The 21,851-nt window shown below is 36.3% G+C and overlaps 1 protein-coding gene across 4 annotated transcripts in view; it reads right to left on the reverse strand.

Moving 5' to 3' along the window:
• Positions 1 to 21,851, reverse strand: part of SSBP2 (single stranded DNA binding protein 2) — a 323,509-nt gene that overhangs the window by 12,959 nt on the left and 288,699 nt on the right. For all 4 annotated transcript variants that reach the window (XM_047861083.1, XM_047861074.1, XM_047861088.1 and 1 more), the window contains 3 exons: positions 20,414 to 20,484; positions 17,350 to 17,428; positions 14,810 to 14,838 (listed from right to left, as the gene is read on the reverse strand). In XM_047861083.1, coding sequence (XP_047717039.1) covers positions 14,810 to 14,838; positions 17,350 to 17,428; positions 20,414 to 20,484 — 179 coding nt within the window. The remainder of the gene's footprint in view (positions 1 to 14,809; positions 14,839 to 17,349; positions 17,429 to 20,413; positions 20,485 to 21,851) is intronic.

The following is a 21,851-nucleotide window of genomic DNA, read 5'->3' on the forward strand; positions in this document are numbered from 1 at the left end:
ACTCAATCAGGAGGAAATAGAAAGCTTGAACAGACCCATAACCAGTGAAGAAATTGAATCGGTTATCAAAAATCTCCCAACAAATAAGAGTCCAGGACCAGATGGCTTCCCAGGGGAGTTCTACCAGACGTTTAAAGCAGAGATAATACCTATCCTTCTCAAGCTATTCCAAGAAATAGAAAGGGAAGGAAAACTTCCAGACTCATTCTATGAAGCCAGTATTACTTTGATTCCTAAACCAGACAGAGACCCAGTAAAAAAAGAGAACTACAGGCCAATATCCCTGATGAATATGGATGCAAAAATTCTCAATAAGGTACTAGCAAATCGAATTCAATGGCATATAAAAAGAATTATTCACCATGATCAAGTGGGATTCATTCCTGGGATGCAGGGCTGGTTCAACATTCGCAAATCAATCAACGTGATACATCACATTAACAAAAAAAAAGAGAAGAACCATATGATCCTGTCAATCGATGCAGAAAAGGCCTTCAACAAAATCCAGCACCCTTTCTTAATAAAAACCCTTGAGAAAGTCGGGATAGAGGGAACATACTTAAAGATCATAAAAGCCATTTATGAAAAGCCCACAGCTAACATCATCCTCAACGGGGAAAAACTGAGAACTTTTTCCCTGAGATCAGGAACACGACAAGGATGCCCACTCTCACCGCTGCTGTTTAACATAGTGCTGGAAGTTCTAGCAATAGCAATCAGACAACAAAAGGAAATCAAAGGCATCAAAATTGGCAAAGATGAAGTCAAGCTTTCGCTTTTTGCAGATGACATGATATTATACATGGAAAATCCGATAGACTCCACCAAAAGTCTGCTAGAACTGATACAGGAATTCAGCAAAGTTGCAGGATACAAAATCAATGTACAGAAATCAGTTGCATTCTTATACACTAACAATGAAGCAACAGAAAGACAAATAAAGAAACTGATCCCATTCACAATTGCACCAAGAAGCATAAAATACCTAGGAATAAATCTAACCAAAGATGTAAAGGATCTGTATACTGAAAACTATAGAAAGCTTATGAAGGAAATTGAAGAAGATTTAAAGAAATGGAAAGACATTCCCTGCTCATGGATTGGAAAAATAAATATTGTCAAAATATCAATACTACCCAAAGCTATCTACACATTCAATGCAATCCCAATCAAAATTGCACCAGCATTCTTCTCGAAACTAGAACAAGCAATCCTAAAATTCATATGGAACCACAAAAGGCCCCGAACAGCCAAAGGAATTTTGAAGAAGAAGACCAAAGCAGGAGGCATCACAATCCGAGACTTTAGCCTCTACTACAAAGCTGTCATCATCAAGACAGCATGGTATTGGCACAAAAACAGACACATAAACCAATGGAATAGAATAGAAGCCCCAGAACTAGACCCACAAACGTATGGCCAACTCATCTTTGACAAAGCAGGAAAGAACATCCAATGGAAAAAAGACAGTCTCTTTAACAAATGGTGCTGGGAGAACTGGACAGCAACATGCAGAAGGTTGAAACTAGACCACTTTCTCACACCATTCACAAAAATAAACTCAAAATGGATAAAGGACCTAAATGTGAGACAGGAAACCATCAAAACCTTAGAGGAGAAAGCAGGAAAAGACCTCTCTGACCTCAGCCGTAGCAATCTCTTACTCGACACATCCCCAAAGGCAAGGGAATTAAAAGCAAAAGTGAATTACTGGGACCTTATGAAGATAAAAAGCTTCTGCACAGCAAAGGAAACAACCAACAAAACTAAAAGGCAACCAACGGAATGGGAAAAGATATTCGCAAATGACATATCGGACAAAGGGCTAGTATCCAAAATCTATAAAGAGCTCACCAAACTCCACACCCGAAAAACAAATAACCCAGTGAAGAAGTGGGCAGAAAACATGAATAGACACTTCTCTAAAGAAGACATCCGGATGGCCAACAGGCACATGAAAAGATGTTCAGCGTCGCTCCTTATCAGGGAAATACAAATCAAAACCACACTCAGGTACCACCTCACGCCAGTCAGAGTGGCCAAAATGAACAAATCAGGAGACTATAGATGCTGGAGAGGATGTGGAGAAACGGGAACCCTCTTGCACTGTTGGTGGGAATGCAAATTGGTGCAGCCACTCTGGAAAGCAGTGTGGAGGTTCCTCAGAAAATTAAAAATAGACCTACCCTATGACCCAGCAATAGCACTGCTAGGAATTTATCCAAGGGATACAGGAGTACTGATGCATAGGGCCACTTGTACCCCAATGTTCATAGTAGCACTCTCAACAATAGCCAAATTATGGAAAGAGCCTAAATGTCCATCAACTGATGAATGGATAAAGAAATTGTGGTTTATATACACAATGGAATATTACGTGGCAATGAGAAAAAATGAAATATGGCCTTTTGTAGCAACGTGGATGGAACTGGAGAGTGTGATGCTAAGTGAAATAAGCCATACAGAGAAAGACAGATACCATATGGTTTCACTCTTATGTGGATCCTAAGAAACTTAACAGGAACCCATGGGGGAGGGGAAGGAAAAAAAAAAAAAGAGGTTAGAATAGGAGAGAGCCAAAGCATAAGAGACTGTTAAAAACTGAGGACAAACTGAGGGTTGATGGGGGGTGGGAGGGAGGAGAGGGTGGGTGATGGGTATTGAGGAGGGCACCTTTTGGGATGAGCACTGGGTGTTGTATGGAAACCAATTTGTCAATAAATTTCATAAAAAAAAAAAAAGAACATTGAGAGGAAGATTAAAAGGACACATTCAACATACAAAACAGCTAATATCAGATCTCTGAAACTTATTCAGCTCAGTAAGCATATTTGAAAATCTTCAAATGATAGGACAAACCTTTGTTTGTTATTATTTTTTTAACCTAAAGTAATCTGCAAAATGTGAAAACAACAAAAATTTATTAATGCAGAGTCTTATGAAAATTGTACTATCCATGATCAGTGAATAACCTGATAATGATACAGGCTAAAAGACACACTTATTACTGGTGTCTAAGAAATAAGACAGTGGTTCCAAACACCAGCTCGAAACAGGTTATGAGTGTGGGTCTCCATGAACTGTGTGTATGTTATATTTAACAATAGCTATGTTTGTTTGCAGTGTCTCCAGTCGATTTCATCAAGGCAAGAACATAATACACACAAAAAGGGCTTAGATCAAAAAGGCACTCTGATAGCCTGAGCACATAGGGAGAAGGGAGTACAAGAAAATCCAAGTAAAGATCACTTTTAACTACATTAGGCACTCTGTTTACATTTCTTACTTCAGTTACAATGTACTGTATTTCCTACTTACACTCTAAGAATTTAGCTTATAAAAGTATAATTAGTATTATAGTGATCCCATCTTCAAGGGATTTTATTACTTTCTCAATTACCCTTTCTTCAAACTGGAATGTTTTTCTCTTAAGCTATAACTTCATATATGAATGTTATATGAGGGAGGATGCACACACATACACACACACACACACACACACACATTTCCTCTGGCTAACACATTTAATTCTCTTAGACCCTCTATTCTCTCATTTTATCTTGCAAGTATTTTTCCATGTCATCTCTTAATTAGTAAGTTATTGTCCTTTCTTTTACCCACCCTCAGAAATTGTTCCAGGCTTTTCAAGCTATTAAAAAAAGTGCACATGTACATAAATTTTGACTCGGCCCATAATTGGAATAAAATAATATTGATATTATTTGAAGCCCTCTAGAGGTGGATTTGAATCACTTCCTCAGAGCCTGCCAATAACAAGTTTTATGGAGTGTTGTTTTGACTCTGCCAGCCCCCCAAAAGAACAAAATGTCAGTCATGGTTCTCCCAGGGGATAAAAGGGAGCTAGAGCCCAAGCCAAACTGAGAAGATGGCAGAGATCTATGGTGTTGAACAGCTCCCCTGTGAAGGGTGTGGGATCTTTAACTGGAACTGAGGTTCTTGACTCAGAAACCTTTAGGTTAAAAAGACCTCTTGGATAATTCATTAAGTGTGATATGATCAGATCTGGCCTTCTCTGATATGTTTCTTTTTCAAACTAAATATATAAGTGTTAAGTATGTTAATGTGAACTGCAGGATTTATTTACATTATTTCCTTCTAAGAAAATAAACCATATGCTCGTCTCAATCCCCAACTCCTAAAAGAACTCCAAGGGAAAATATTTTCGTCCTATTGATTAAATGGGTGACTTCTAGACTCCTAAATTAAAGGTGAATTCTGCATTTTGAGAGAGATGCATGTGAGTTTTACTAGTAATCCTCAACCGAGCAAGAAATAATTTTAAAACTCTCCATTTGGAGTTCTGAGCTCCTTGTGCCACTGAAACAGTGCTACCAAAAATGCAGGTGACAGTGTGTCTAGCCTTGCTGACAAAAGATAGCATAACTAGTGAGGAGGAAGATATTTAATATCTGTATATTGCTTTAGAGCCCTAGCATATGTTCACACTTTACTCTCAACAGTTTTATGAAGAAGACAGGGGATGAACTACAAGCTCTATTTTACAGCTAAGGAAACTAAGCCTAAGAGAAATGAAATAACATGTTGCCCCAATTTTTAGGTAGGAGAACCAAATTTTCTGATTCTCAGAGGTTCAATACTCTTTATTAGCTTACATATAAGAAGGATAATATAGAGTACTTTACAATAAAAAGGTAGAAAAGGGATATAAGTAGTACTAGTAAACAACATTAAAAAAGGAGTAAGAAATTTTTAAAAAATGTAATACTGGCACTTAACAAAATACAGGTCTAATTGGAGAACAAAAAAGATGTAGCTGGAAACCTAAGAGGGATTTTGAACAAAACTGTTAAGCAGTAATGGCCCAAACTGTCTTATGATTCACAAATAAAAATGGCTAGAAAAAGAATAGGATGAAAAGTAATGAACCCAGGAAACAAGAGAAAAGGGAGGAGAGTTTCTTGAGAGAACTGGTCTTCTGCTGGAAAAGGAAGAAGGTGGGGAAATGAAGTTAGTGATAATGTGGATAGCATGGAATAAAAATCTGAAATAATTAGGCTGTGAATGGAAAGAGGTAGGGAGAGAAATAATTGGGGGTGATGGAGATATACATGATGCTGCTGATTAAAGAAAAAAGGGTAGTGGACATACAAGAGACACCAGTGGTATCATCATGCAGTTAGAGCCCTGAACCCTACGAACCTGGAACAGGGGCAGTGCAGAAATGAGCTGCAGAGGAGCTCATTGGAAGGCAGACACAACTACTCATTTCTAGAATATTGTTAAATGACATGTTTATTACTTGGGGCAAACTCTTATGTTAAGTGAAATGTATTTGAACTTTGCTTTGTGTAAGTTTTTCCTTATTGTCTTTGGTCTGCTCAGTTATACTGAGCTCCTGGAGGGCAGAGATCATACCTTGTTTAACTTCGGGTTTTCAGAGCCTGGCAGACATAATGCCTTGGTACATTAATGTTTACTGAGTGAAGGAACTCCTGCCTAACCACTTGAGGACAGAAATTATGTTTGTATTTGAAGAAGTCTCTTATATCTCCACATAGTGCACAAGGCTACAAAAGTACACGCTTGGTAGTCAATTAATGCTTAAAGAATAAGCACTACATCACCAAGCAAGAGAATGTTATCAGCAGTAGGCACAGGATAGTGGAAAAACTTGTCTCTGGAAATAGGAATGGAAAAATTAGCATGGAAGGAATCACAATAGGTCTGATATGAGGGCAGATTAGAAGATGGTATTTAATTTGTCATTATGAATCTTTAAAATTTCCAAAGTGCTTTATAAATTACAAATTACTTTTTCAGGAGGTGGACAGGGAGATGGGCTAAATGGGTGATGGGTATTAAGGAAGGCACTTGTTGTGATGAGCCCTGGGTGTTATATGTAAGTGATGAATCACTAAACTGTACTCCTGAAACTAATATTATACTATATATTAACTAACTGGAATTTAAATAAAAACTTGAAAAAACAAATTGTATTGGCTGTCTTAGGTATCTAACAATTGGTATTAGCCAAGTGTACCTTCCCATATAGAATTTTGTTTACATCTGTCTGGTGTACAAAAATACTGGTCTTTAGTGGAAATTTCAGAAAGATGATGTTAAGCACTCTGGATGATCCCACCTTCATGTAATAAAAAAAAATCATCTTTAGACACTAGAATACACTTCTCAAATACAAAATTAGAAATTTTAGTGGTGACCACAAAGCATAATTCAGCTAATACCAATTGTTAGATATCGAAGACGGACGATACAATCATGGTCATGTGACTTGTAAAGGTGTTTCCCAGAGAGATGGTTCTAATGGAATTATACAGTGAATCTTATTTTGAAAACAGGCCTTTTGACAGTTTTACCCATTCATCACATAAGTTAGCTAGTGCTTCTTTATAATGATATTTATGACAACAAATATTTATCTATCTTAAGAAAAGAAAAAGACTTTCCTGATGGTCCCTAAACATAGATATGCAAAGTGCATATACTACTTGCAAGGTCAAGCTGCCAGGCAATGTAGACGTAATGTTGGCATGCCAGTTACACTCTCTTTGTCTCTCTCTCTCTCTTTTTTCTTTTTAGCTTGAGGTCTTCATTTAAAAGGTTTTGTAGCTCAATCAATCTTACTTTATTTTTCTTGGCACCAATGATTATACATGAATATAAATTAAAAGTAGGATTAAAAATGAAGTTGCCCTTTAATGAATTTTGGTATTTATTGATATAAAGCAGACTTCTAAGAGAATCATTCTAATGGTAGTTAATAATTATTTCTTATCAGCCATTTTAAATATATTTTGACCCACAGAGAACTATTTTAAATTTATCATGACCTAAAAAGTATTTAGGTATTCTTCATAAAAAAAAGTAAGGCATCTTAGCAAATGATTAATTTTAAATACTTAAACTATCGGAGGAGGAAAAACACAGACAGAAGCTATTAGAAGGCCCTCTTTCCTACTTGTATTAATATAATTTTCTTCTAATTACTTTCCTATTCTATTCTGGGGAACTAGAATAATAATTGAGGATGTCAGCATTGCCTAATAAAGGTCTGAAAGACAAATGAGATGTATAAATGCAATGCCCTTATAACATATAACGTATAACAACATCTTTCCAAGTCCCTCTCTCCTTAAGTTGCTCTAGACTTCTTTACATTTTCAAAAGATTATCTACACTATGTCAACTTGCTTTATAAATGAGTGACATAATAAAGGTGGTTAAGTTGGTTATTACTTGGGTATCAATTAATCATGTATACAGTATGTCTTGTAAATGAATCTTACCATGTTAAAAAACTAATTTTACCCTTTCCCGTTATATGCATTGATCATTTTTAACTTCCACTTAATTATATCTGGACCTCTATTTTCAAACACTTGTTCAGGGGCCAACATGGTGGAGAAGTAGGGGGAATCCATACTTCCAGCATCTCTCAAACAAATAAGTGTAGAAGCCAAAGGACTTTGAACACCAGAGCCTGGGAGGAAAAGAGACCGAATCTACTAGGAAGAAAATGGGAAAGCTGGAAAAAAGATAGGTGCCTAACTGTGAACTGGGGGAGATAAAAAAAAAAAAAGCCCACGTGGGCACAGAGGGGAGGGACCCCCTTCTGCAGAGAGACAAAGGGAAGAGGAAGGGCGGCTAGAGAAGTGCAGGACCGTATCTGGACAGGTGAAAGACCTGGGACTGAGACAGAGGGATCCAATCTCTAACTGCGGGGCTTTCTTCGGACTGGGGCTGGCTCCCTCTTCGTGCACCTGGGGAGGAGGGGAGCCCGCCATGGGTGCGGTAGTAGGTCAGAGGCTAAGTCTGCAGCTGGAGAAAGTGGTTCCCTCCCTGGAGGGCTGCGCAATAGTACAGAACCTGCCTGCCTTCACCATCGCCCGGGTGCAGTGGCTGGGCTGAGGGCGCAGTCCGCAGGAGGAAAAGGCAGCTGTCTCCCTGGAGTGCTGTGGGAAAAGACAAAGGCTGCCTGCGTCTGCCACCCTTGGGGCTTGAGGCAAGGGCGGCGGCTCAGTCTGCAGTAGGAGAAGGCCGTCCTCCCTGAAGTGCTGTGGCACAGACAAAGCCAGCCAGACCACGTATCGCTGTATCACCGTATCACCGCACTGAGAGGCGCTTCCCCAGCACCAGAGTGCAAGGAGCAGAACTTTGAATCCTAGCCAACTGCAGGGTCAGGGGATGGGTGGAGAGAGAAGGACCACCCGTCTGTGCCCGCAGCACAGTGAGGACGACTCAAACTGAGTCCACTGGGTCGTCTCCATGGAGAAGAGACTGGGGAACCACCATTTCCATCCACCACCACCACCACCAAGGTGGGGCCTCAGGGATCACTCCCGGGGCCCATAGTGGAGGTGGGTCCAGAATATGCCAAACCATGACCCTTTGCACTGGATAATTGCATATCCACTGGAGCGGCACAGACTCTGCAGACAGCTACTACCTACAAGCGATGCAGCATTACCTGGATTAACTCTAGGTCAATTCTGGATATACAGATATATTCTCCCCCCACACCTACCCCTCCATTTCTTCTCCTTCTCTCTTCCCTCCTGTAGGCTGGTTACTCTGGTTATTGGTCTGTCTAAACAGACATATTTAATCCATTTTCTTGATACATGTTCTACACTTCCTGCTTTACACTCCTTTCTCTCTCTCTGGAATAATCGAGCCATATACTTTCTCTGCCTGGGTAACTTTATCTTCATTTCGTTTTCCCCGCCTCCTTCTTTAGTTTCCTCTCTCTCTGGATTAAGCCTTTTAGTCTCTCTGCCTAATCAATGTTTATTTTTTGTCCCCCCCCCACCAACCCCACTCCTGTCATTTCACTCTTTGTATGTGCTCTTCCATCAGCACTGCCTCCACCCTCTTCTTTATTTGTAGTTGGTGTTTTGGTGTTTTTTGTTTTTAGTCTTTAGGTTTTTGTTTTTGTTTATTTGTTTGTTCGTGTTATTTGTTTGTGTGTTTGCTCATTTTTGTCTCCTGTTTGTCTATCTCTTTTCCTTTACAGGGCTACTCCAAGGAACAAATCAAAGCACACCTGGTGGAGGTTCCAAAACATTACTACAAGTAGGATAATGAAGTAACCAAAGTCACAACAATAGAGAGCAAGTAACAACCCCTGAAAAAACACCTCCTGAAGGGCCAAGCCCTGGACAGTGTATGACCCTCCTTGAATATAGCAGTGCTCACAGGTGCAGAGCACACAACAAGCTTTTAAAATGCATAAGGGACAGAAAACTAGCCAAAATGATGAAACAAAAGAATTCTCCTCAAAAGAAATTCCAGAAAGTAGAGACAACTAACGAATTGATCAAAACCTATTTAAGCAATATAACGGAATAAGAATTTAGAATAATAGTCATAAAATTAATTGCTGGGCTTGAAAAAAGCATAGAAGGCAGCAGAGAATCTATTGCTACAGAGATCAAGGGACTAAGAAACAGTCATGATGAATTAAAAATGCTATAAATAAGGTGCAAAATAAAATGGAGGTGGCCACAGCATGGATTCAAGAGGCAGAGGAGAGAATAGGTGCATTAGAAGATAAAATTATGGAAAAATAGGAAGCTGAGAAAAAGAGATAAAATTCAGGAGTACGAAGGAGGAATTAGAGAACTAAGTGATGCAATCAAATGGAACAATATCTGTATCATAGGAAATCCAGAAGAAGAAGAAGAGAGAGAAAGGGGCTGAAGGTATACTTAAACAAATAATAGCTGAGAACTTCCTTGATCTGGGGAAGGAAACAGACATTGAAATCCAAAAGGCATAGAGAACTCTCTTCAGACATAACTTGAATTGATCTTCTGCATGACATATCATAGTGAAACTGGCAAAATACAAGGATAAAAAGAGGATTCTGAAGGCAGCTAGGGATAAACTGGCCTTAACATACAAAGGTAGAAACATAAGGGTAGTAGCAGACCTATCTGCTGAAACTTGGCAGGCCAGGATATCTTCAATGTGATGAACAGAAAAATATGCAGCCAAGAATCCTTTAACCAAAAAGTCTGTCATTCAGAATAGAAGGAGAGATAAAGTCTTCCCAAACAAACAAAAACTGAAGGAATTCATTACCACTAAACCAGCCCTACAAGAGATCCTAAGGGAGATTCTGTGAGTGAAATGTTGCAAGGACCACAAAGTACCAGAGACATCACTACAAGCATGAAACCTACAGACATCACAATGACTCTAAACCCATATCTTTCTATAATAACACTGAATGTAAATGGACTAAATGCTCCAGCCAAAAGACACAGGGTATCAGAATGGATAAAAAACAAGACCCATCTATTTGCTGTCTACAAGAGACTCATTTCAGACCTAAGGACACCTTCAGATTGAAAGTGAGGGGATGGAGAACTATCTATCATACTACTGGAACTCAAAAGAAAGCTGGAGTAGCCATACTTATATCAGACAAACTAAACTTTAAATTAAAGATTGTAACAAGAGATGAAGAAGGGCATTATATAATAATTACAAGGTCTATCCATCAGGAAGAGCTAACAATTGTAAATGTCTATGTACCGAATACAAGAGCCCCCAAATATATAAAACAATTAATCACAAACATAAGCAACCTTATTGATAAGAATGTGGTAATTGCAGGGGACTTTAATACTCCACTTACAACAATGGATAGATCATCTAGACACAGGATCAATAAAGAAACAAGGAGATGGACTTGACAGATATATTTAGAACTCTGCATCCCAAAGCAACAGAATATGCTTTCTTCTTGAGTGCACATGGAACCTTCTCCAAGATAGATCAAATACTGGGCCACAAAATAGCCCTTCATAAGTATACAAGAATTGAGATCATACCATGCACACTTTCAGACCACAATGCTATGAAACTTGAAATCAACCACAGGAAAAAGTCTGAAAAACCTCCAAGAGCATGGAGGTTAAAGAACGCCCTGCTGAAGAATGAATGGGTCAGCCAGGCAATTAGAGAAGAAATTAAAAAAGATATGGAAACAAAGGAAAATGAACATACAACAATCCAAATGCTTTGGGATGCAGCGAAGGCAGTCCTGAGAGGAAAATACATTGCAGGACTATCTCAAGAGATATGGAAACAAAGGAAAATGAACATACAACAATCCAAACACTTTGGGATGCAGCGAAGGCAGTCCTGAGAGGAAAATACATCCAGGCCTATCTCAAGAGACAAGAAAAATCCAGAATACAAAATCTAACAGCACACCTAAAGGAAATAGAAGCAGAACAGCAAAGACACCCCAAACCCAGCAGAAGAAGAGAAATAATAAAGATCAAAGCAGAAATAAACAATATAGATTCTAAAAAAACTGTAGAGCAGATCAATGAAACCAAAAGTTGTTTTTTTGAAAAAAATAAACATAATTGATAAACCTCTAGCCAGGTTTTTTTAACCTTCTCAAAAAGAAAAGGGAGATGAGCCAAATAGATAAAATCATGAATGAAAATGGAATTACAACCAATCCGTCAGAAATACAAACAATTATCAGGGAATACTATGAAAAATTATATGCCAACAAACTGGACAACCTGGAAGAAATGGACAAATTCCTTAACACCCACACACTTCCAAAACTCAAACAGGAGGAAATAGATAGGTTGAACAGACCCATAACCAGTGAAGAAATTGAAGCAGTTATCAAAAATCTCTCAACAAATGAGAGTCCAGGACCAGATGGCTTCCCTAGGGAATTCTACCAGACATTTAAAGCAGAGATAATACCTATCTTTCTCAAGCTGCTCCAAAAAAATAGAAAGGGAAGGAAAACTTCCAGACTCATTCTATGAAGCCAGTATTACTTTGATGCCTAAACCAGACAGAGACCCAGCAAAAAAAGAGAACTACAGGCTAATATCCCTGATGAATATGGATGCAAACATTCTCAACAAGATACTAGCAAATCGAATTCAACAGCATATAAAAAGAATTATACACCATGATCAAGAGGGATTCATTCCTGGGCTGCAGGGCTGGTTCAACATTTGCAAATCAATCAATGTTGATACATCACATTAATAAAAGAAAAGATAAGAACCATATGATCCTGTCAATCAATGCAGAAAAAGCATTTGACAAAATTCAGCGTCCTTTCTTAATAAATACCCTCGAGAAAGTCGGGATAGAAGGAACATACTTACACATCATAAAAGCCATTTATGAAAAGCCCACAGCTAATATCATCCTCAATGGGGAAAAACTGAGAGCTTTCCCTGAGATCAGGAACACGACAGGGATGTCCACTCTCACCGCTGTTGTTTAACATAGTGTTGGAAGTGTTAGCATCAGCAATCCAACAACAAAAGGAAATCAAAGGCATCAAAATTGGCAAAGATGAAGTCAATCTTTCACTTTTTGAAGATGACATGATATTATATGTGGAAAACCAAATAGACACCACCAAAAGTCTGCTGGAACTGATACATGAATTCAGCAAAGTCGCAGGATAAAAAATCAATGTACAGAAATCAGTTGCATTCTTATACACTAATAATGAAGCAACTGAAAGACAAATAAAGAAACTGATCCTATTCACAATTGCATTAAGAAGCATAAAATACCTAGGAATAAACCTAACCAAAGATGTAAAAGATCTGTATTCTGAAAACTATAGAAAGCTTATGAAGGAAATTGAAGAAGATATAAAGAAATGGAAAAACATTCTGTGCTCATGGATTGGAAGAATAAATATTGTCAAAATGTCAATACTACCCAAAGCAAACTACACATTCGATGCAATGCCAATCAAAATTGCACCAGCATTCTTCTCAAAGCTAGAACAAGCAATCCTAAAATTTGTATGGAACCCCAAAAGACCCCAAATAGCCAAAGTAATTTTGAAGGAGAAAACCAAAGCGGGAGGCATCACAATCCGAGACTTTAGCCTCTACTACAAAGCTGTAATCATCAAGACAGCATGGTATTGGCACAAAAACAGACACATAGACCAATGGAATAGAATAGAGACTCCAGAACTGGACCCACAAATGTATGGCCAGCTAATCTTTGACAAAGCAGGAAAGAATATCCAATGGAAAAAAGACAGTCTCTTTAACAAATGGTTTTGGGAGAACTGGACAGAAACATGCAGAAGAATGAAACCAGACAACTTTCTTATACCATTCACAAAAATAAACTCAAAATGGATGAAGGACCTGAATGTGAGGCAGGAAACCATCAAAACTCTAGAGGAAAAAGCAAGAAAAAACCTCTGTGACCTCAGCTGTAGCAATTTCTTACTTGACACATTCCCAAAGGCAAGGGAATTAAAAGCAAAAATGAACTACTGGGACCTCATGAAGATAAAAAGCTTCTGCACTGCAAAGGAAACAACCAACAAAACTAAAAGGCAACCAACGGAATGGGAAAAGATATTTGCAAATGACCTATCAGACAAAGGGCTAGCATCCAAAATTTATAAACAACTCACCAAACTCCCCCCCCCCGAAAAAAAAATAATCCAGTGAAGAAATGGGCAGAAGACATGAATAGACACTTTTCTAACGAAGACATCCAGATGGCCAACAGGCACATGAAAAGATGCTCAACGTCGCTCCTCACCAGAGAAATACAAGTCAAAACCACACTGAGATACCATCTCATGCTGGTCAGAGTGGTTAAAATGAATAAATCAGGATACTATAAATGCTGGAGAGGATATGGAGAAATGGGAACACTCTTGCACTGTTCGTGGGAATGCAAACTGGTGCAGCCGCTCGGGAAAACAGGGTGGAGGTTCCTCAAAAAATTAAAAATAGATGTACCCTATGACCCAGCAATAGCACTGCTAGGAATTTACCCAAGGGATACAGGAGTGCTGATGCATAGGGGCACTTGTATCCCAATGTTTATAGCAGCACTTTCAACAATAGCCAAATTATGGAAAGAGCCTAAATGTCCATCAACGGATGAATGGATAAAGAAGATGTGGTTTGTATATACAATGGAATACTACTTGGCAATGAGAACGAATGAATTCTGGCCATTTGTAGCAACATGGATGGAACTGGAGAGTGTTACGCTAAAAGAAATAAGTCAGGCAGAGAAAGGCAGATATCTTATGTTTTCACTCACATGTGGATCCTGAAAAACTCAAGAGAAGACTAGGGAGGGAGGGGAAGGGGGGAAAAATTACAGAGAGGGAAGGAGGCAAACCATAAGAGACTGTTAAATACTGAGAACAAACTGAGGGTTGGGGAGGATGGGAGAGTGGGGTGATGGGCATTGAGGAGGGCACCTATTGGGATGAGCACTGGGTGTTGTATGGAAACCAAATTGACAATAAATTTCATATTAAAAAAACACTTTGTTCAAAAACAAAATTTATAAGGTTATTCTAATAATCTTAATAAGAGTTCCATGTGGAATGAAATACAAATAAAAAACAACACAGAGGGTTGCCTGGTTGACTCTTGATTTCGACTCAGGTCATGATCTCATGGTTGTGAGATCAAACTGTGTCTGGGCTCTGTGCTTGGTATGGAGTGCCACCCCCCCCCCCCCTTTTTTTTTACTTAATTTTATTTTTTAATTTACATCCAAGTTAGTTAGCATATAGTCCAAAAATGATTTCAGGAGTAGATTCCTTAATGTCTCTTACCCATTTAGCCCAACCACCCTCCCAAAACCCCTCTAGTAACCCTCTATTTGTTGTCTCGGTATGGAGCCTTTTTAAGATTCTCTCTCCTTCTCTCTGCCCCTCCCTTGCTCATGTGTGCTTGTTTTCTCTCTCTCAAAAAACAAACATAAACAACCCAAAACACAAAAAACCCAGAGATTATACAACACTCACCTTGGAAATACTGTCCATATCTCCTGACCCTGAAACAAGATATGAAAAGAAAATGTTTATTAGATAATGATTTCATATACAAATTAAGTATTCCTTTAATATAAATAAATGCAGTACACTCTTTGTATTTTCCAGTAATAATTTTTTAATCTTAAAAAATTATTTACTCAGAGTGCCTGGGTGACTCAGTTGGTTAAGCATCCTACTCTTGGTTTTGGCTCAGGTCATGATCTTATGGTTTCTGAGTTTGAGCCCTGCATCAGGCTCCATGCTGACAGTGCAGAACTTGCTTAGGATTCTCTCTCTCTCTCCCTCTCTCTCTCTGCCCCTCCCCTGTTCAGGGTCTCTATCTCAAAATAAATAAATAAACTTAAGAAAATTTGTTTTCTCTTATACTGTCTGGTGAGTAAGTATCATCGATGGCAATGCAAGGATGAGCTGTACCTCTCACTCTGAACCATCTTTTTTGTTTATTTTTGTAATGGTAGAATTAAGAAAAGTATCATTATCATAAATTCCTGAAAATGAAATATAAGAGAGATCACTTATAAATCGTATTCAATTCAAATTTTTAAAATGTATGCATGTATGTATATGTATATATAGACAGCGAGAGATAAATATATTTTCTGAAATGATGCTTCCAAATCTGACAAAATATAAGATGGACATCTGCAATATTTAAAAATATTATGAGCCATATTTTACTATAATAACCAAAGTGAAGAATTTTTAATAACATTAAAAAATTGACAGCAATCAATATTCATGGCAATCCATCAAAAGTAAGAATGTCTTTATAATACTGTAATTTTAAGTAGATTCCTGGGAGAAATGAAAAATCAATACTAATTTCTTACTTAAGAAGTGGAATCATACATTAGGTAACAAGGAACAATAATCAGATCTTTGCCACATGTTAGCTTTATTTTTAACCATTTTAACAATTAATTTTTTGGCATAAACATATTCTACTATTTTAATAGTAAAACATTCAGTTATAGTCACAAATAAAGTTAGTGCTTATAAACATACATAGTACATTGATACATATTGAATGCACATATCTAATTATGTAGATATAAATATGTGTAATAATGTTTATTATAAAAAGTAATAAGCCACATGCCAAGCATATGTGAAACTCTTCCTCAAATTCTATTCTAGTGAATAACTGAAAATTTTCTATGACCAAATGTCATATTTTTAAAAATAATTTTACAAATTAAAAGATTGGAAACTGAGTTATGTTGCAATACATTAAAAAATAAAATTCTAGAACAGTGCTGACAGGTAGAGCTTTGTGTGATGATGGAGATGTTTCTCTATTCTATGTTTCATTATGGTAGCCATTAGCTACACATGGCCATGTACATTTGATAGGAGGCAGTGCAGCTGAGGAAGTAAACTTTACATTTTATTTAATTTTGACTTAAAATTAAATAGTCACACATGGCTAGTCACTACCATAATTGAACAGTGCAAATTAAGGCTTTGATATCTAGGCAACACATGTACGTATATAAAACAAGTATGGACCTTAAAAGCTCAAAAGTCTAGCAACAGGTTGCAAATAGTTTCTTGATTATTGAAGTTACAGAGCTTTTCAAAGTATTAGAGGCTGGTGTTTGGGCGGAGTCGTGGAATCTGTGTACAACCTAAGTTACTCATGGGCATAGCTATTCCAACTTAAGTAAAAGATGGTTCTTTTTCAAAAGAAAAAAAAGATCATAAGCATCTATCCCCATTGTCAACTTCTAGCTTATGTTACTGTTACTTAAAACATATATAAACATAAAATAAGTGTAGTTGTTGTTTTATGGGTTTTGTTTTGGATTTGCATTTGGCCTGCCTATATGTACAGTGCACTGTGTGATCTAATTGGTTTTGTGCCACTCATCTCTATTTCTCACCGTTGTGAAACTCTTTGTTCTCCGTGAAGACACTGGGCTTCATTTGGTAAGAAGGCATCATTTATGAGGTATGTTTTCAACTATTAGTCACAGTACTCGAAATCTGCTTTGCCACGAGTATGTGGCACTGCTCTCTCTTAAGAAAATCATCCAGATAATCCAGAATATAATTAAATTTTATTTTTAAAAGAGACAAACATTAAAATACAGAAACAAAGTTAAGAAATTCTTGCAGAGAACATAAGTTCCTCTGAGACTGCATCTATAGACCTTCGTAGACAAACCAGCTCAGAAGATACTGTAGCTCTCCAGGTGAGGGATATGTAATATGTGCTCAGAGCAGCAATATCTCCTTTTATCATAAAACACTCAGATTTTGATAGGTGAAAGTAAATACCTGTGAATAAGAGCTAGGTTAGAACAATCCTCACATTTCTGATTTTCAAATGATCTCCAGTTATCATAACCAATATTCTGTAAAGTCTCAGTCTGAAGTGAAAGTTGGAGCATTTTAAAATAAATTCAAAGTACATAAAGGTATACAAAAGCAATTTGCAAACTGTAATATCCACTCTGTAGAATAAAAGTTTTGTTTTGATTTCTAAACATCAAATTGCATATCCTTACCTAAAGAGCCATTCATGTGATGTGACTCCATTCCTCCTAATCCACCCATGGGACCATCTGACCCAGGGCCCATTGGAAACTTTAAAAAATGAAGAGAATTTCTATGATCACACTGAAAACAAGTATTTATCTAATGTTACAATATCTATCTTTAACATTGTAAGACACTTCCACAAATTATTTTCATTTCCAAATAATGGAGGTTATTTTCCTAGATTTTTTTCAGCCTTATAGATTCTGAAACTGACTGCCCTACTTTCCTCATACCATCTGCTTTATATTCTGGATCTTCAGGTTAATCCTCATTTATATCCACATTTTCTTCAGATATTCTCAACTAGAAAGCACATACATTCCAGTGCAAATTAGAGGATAAACATTCTCCTCTCTGCTATTGACAGATCTTGCTATATAAGCCAGAGATGATTCCTAGGAAGCTGCTAAAAGTATTGACTTATTAATAAGAATAATTCAACATTATTATGCCAACATTAAGATTTTTCTTAGCAGCCAATCTATCTTTGTTCAAATGGACATAATAAATAATTCCATCTTGTAGTTTAAATACATTTAGCTCCTTGGGGACAGCTCAATATAGTTAATTCTTGGCAGTCTCAACTATGTCAGTTCAATGACAATTGGACGTTCTACAGCAGTTATATTTAACATTTTTTAAAGTAGTGGGATTATTTTATTTTAAGTTGGAAGCCCAGTACAAAACAGATGTGAACTGATATACGATGGTGGAGCAGGTGGTGGAGAAGCCATGGCCTGCCCACTCAGTCTTTTCCTTATCTCCCTGGAATATTCCTGAGGAAATCTAGAGCCCAGTTTGAAGACAAGTTATCTATAATTATCTTATGTTTACAGTTAAAATAGCCTACTGAAAACCACTTGTTCTTAAAATTTCTGATGCCAAAAGCATTTCTTCCATGTTGTATGGTACAGAATACTGAATGTGGTGTGTGTGTATTTACGTGTGTAGATGGGGTGGTGATGCTTACTAATCAAATAGGCTTTTGGGAGAAAAACAATTGCCCTCAACAGACAACCAGTAACTGTATATAATATATATATGATTGTTTGGAAATAAGATGGCTTTCTATCACTGGGATCATACAGCCACATGCTTATACATTTTCCCAGGATAATGTCATTTCTGTTGCCTAAAATTTTGTAGCCTTAAAGCATACAGATTGATTTATATATATTCTATTTGGTTTATAAATATTTTATAGATTCTCTCTATATAGATTCTATATATAGATTCTATATATTCTAAGTTGTTTACTTAGAATTAATTTTAGAAATTTAATTTATAAATCAATTAAAGAAATATTAACTTTTTAAGCTGTCATTTGAGGTAGCTTAAGAATGATAGCTTAAAGAAATTAACTTTGAACTTACTGTTTTATTCAGCCTTTGTCAAAAGCATAGTATAGATCTGGGCTGAAAAACTAGTGCTGGTAAGGCCAACACCCTCTGAACTTACTTGGTTCGGTCCCTTCATCTGGCCCCCACAGTGTTTTAAAAGACACAAAGACTATTGGTATGTATGCTTGAAGCACAAAAAACTGCAGTCCTAGCCCTCAGCAGGCATTTGCTTTTACTACCTCTGGCTGAGATGAATGGCATTTGAAAAAGTGACACGATCAGCTTCTACTTTTCTTGGATCTCTTATCTTTGTATTGAGTTAGAGAACCAGAATGGAACATACTTGGATGGTATCAGCTTAGCTGCCCACAGAAATGTCTTCAGTGCCATATGCTCTGGGTTTCCTCTCGCACTCCCTCCATTTTAAATATCAAGTTCTAAGATATGAAACTGCACTATGAAGAGCTTTTCTATATTTTTGCTAAATTTCTAAAATGAACATTGTTCATTATCATATTCAATGTTCATTAAGATCACTGTGGAAACACCCTTTAGACATTACTGATAGGAAACTGTTTCTTTTCTCCTGAAAACCAATTTATTTGATTATATAAAGAGGATAGTGATAACTTAAGGCAGTACTGCTTAAGGGAAATAATATACGAGCTACAACACAAACTTACATAAGTAAACTTAGATTTATTAGCAGCCATGTTTAAATAGTAAAAAGAAACGGGTCAAGTTAATTTTAATAATATATTTCATTTATCCTACATATCAAAATTATTTCAGCATATATTCAGTATAAAAATTTTAATAAAATCTTTTACATTATTTTTTTCATATTAACTCCTCAAAGTCTAGTGTATATTTTATACATCACATTTCAATTTGGACTGGCCATATTTCAAGTATCATATTATACTGGATGGATTTCAAGTTTCCCTTTAAAGTCTTTACTGCTAAGAAGCTCAATTATAATAATTATTTCATTCCTGTTTTTTGGTATACTTATGGAAATTCCTTTATGTCTTCTGATTTTTATTTAAACTAAGAAGCCTTATATTCATATATGTCTGTGTATTAACTATACCTTGTTATAAATATTTTTGTTAATATGTAGGTCTTATAGATAAATAATTTTCTGTAAGCTTTCATGGAAAAATAACAACCAGATGCATTATTAAGAACACCCAAATTCTTTATATAGAACTGCTGCATTTCCATATTTAAACTCCAGATTTCAAAAATCTAAAGAAAAACAAGCAAATCCAACTTCCTGATTTATTTCAAGTTTATCAGGATAAAAGAAATAAACAATCACAATGAAAAATTTAGTGATGCTAAAAATGAGGCGAATGTCAATGACTACACATTAACTGTCATTTCAAATAGTGTTAATTATTAACTATTTGAGATTTTAGATAAAACCACACACCAACATTTTATAATTTATTAGGTTCAGTTTTACATTTAAGTTATAATGATGTGCAATCTTTTGTTATACATTTTTGTATTTTATATTTTTTGTCAATCCAGAACATAGAAGGGATTTGATTATTTTTGGATATCTAGTAAGTTTCTGGATAGTAAAAGAGAAGGCTTAAATAGTATCTAGGAATATTCATTACACTTAGAGTTTGAGCCTTGAAATACATTCCAAAATTAAAAAAAAAAAATTCATATTTACATTGGGCCTGTTAGGTCCAGGAGGTACTGCATTCATTAAAGTATACATGTTGTCTCCAGAGTTGGTTGAATCTGAAACAAAACATTACCTAATTAATATCTTTCTTTATAATTTACACCCAAGTCATCACAAAGTAATAATCAGAGATGATCTGCACACACATACATATTCATAGCTGCAGCACTTAAAATAGTCATTACTAATGTTCAGAAACAAATACTTGTAAGTCATTTTCCAACTCAGAAATTACCATTCTGAGGTTGTAAATGAGAATATTTACCTAATATATAAGGGGTAATCACTTGAATAATTCTGGTCAAAAGGAACATTACTTTAAAAATCTCAAATATTACAGTAAAGTTTTTCTTTTCTAAAAAACATGGATACTTTTTGACTTCATTAAGCAATGTGTATAACAAAAATCTCCAAAAATTCAAATTCAGTAGCTTTTCAGTTTTCATTGTTTCCTTAGGCTTCTTATATACTAATTTAAAACAGTTTATTTATCTAATAATTATTAATAGCTGGTGGGATATCCTGGCTGAATTCCAACATAAAGAGAGTATACAATTAGAATGAAAAATTCTCTTGCTTGAAGTAAAAGTCAGCTTCTTCCAGTACAGCTTTTGATGAAATTTTTTTATTCATTTTATTCTTGATTCATTATAGTAAAAATAACTGTAGTGTATATCCATATAAAATAAGTACCATTTTATAATATTAAAAAATTTACATTTCATGTCTATTAGCTAATTCTAATAAAGTCTCTGAGTACATATGTTCTTATAATGTATTATCTATAGTAAAAGGCCATATATTTTACATTTAGGAAATATGTTTTTCTATTTTCCCACAATTATACAATTTTCTTAAATATAATGTATCAGGCCTCTCTATTCTGAAAAAAAAAGTGTTTCAAATCTACATTAATATATCCTACTGCTGAAAAAGCAGAAATGCCCACTTCAGATGGATCTCTATTTGTTTATACTAAGTAAGGTCCCGACCTACTTTTGTGGCCTTAATTATTTATTTTACATCCTTATGTACATTATATTCCTGTCAACTCAGGCTGCTTGTTCTTTCCTGTGTATGATCAACCGTTTATATCTCCATATTTTTGTTCTTAATTCCTCCAAGTATCTTCTCCCCAGTGTCCATCTACTGAAATTCTGGTCACTACCCCAGGCCCACTGCAAATGTTACCTCTTTCATGAGATTTTGTTTTCTGAAACTTCTGAATTCATGCATGCCCCCTCATCATTGAATTCTGCTTTGCATTCTAGTTAACATTTTGTCTTGTTCTTGTCTTTGTTATAGTGAGTTCATTGAGAGAAGGAGAGAGATCATGTCTTATACTATGTGCCACAGACAATAAATATCTGCTGAGATTTAACTAATGGAATACACTCTATCCCATAAAAATGTATCTTTCAGA

This window comes from Prionailurus viverrinus, chromosome A1, assembly GCF_022837055.1.
Source record: "Prionailurus viverrinus isolate Anna chromosome A1, UM_Priviv_1.0, whole genome shotgun sequence".
NCBI lineage: Eukaryota > Metazoa > Chordata > Mammalia > Carnivora > Felidae > Prionailurus > Prionailurus viverrinus.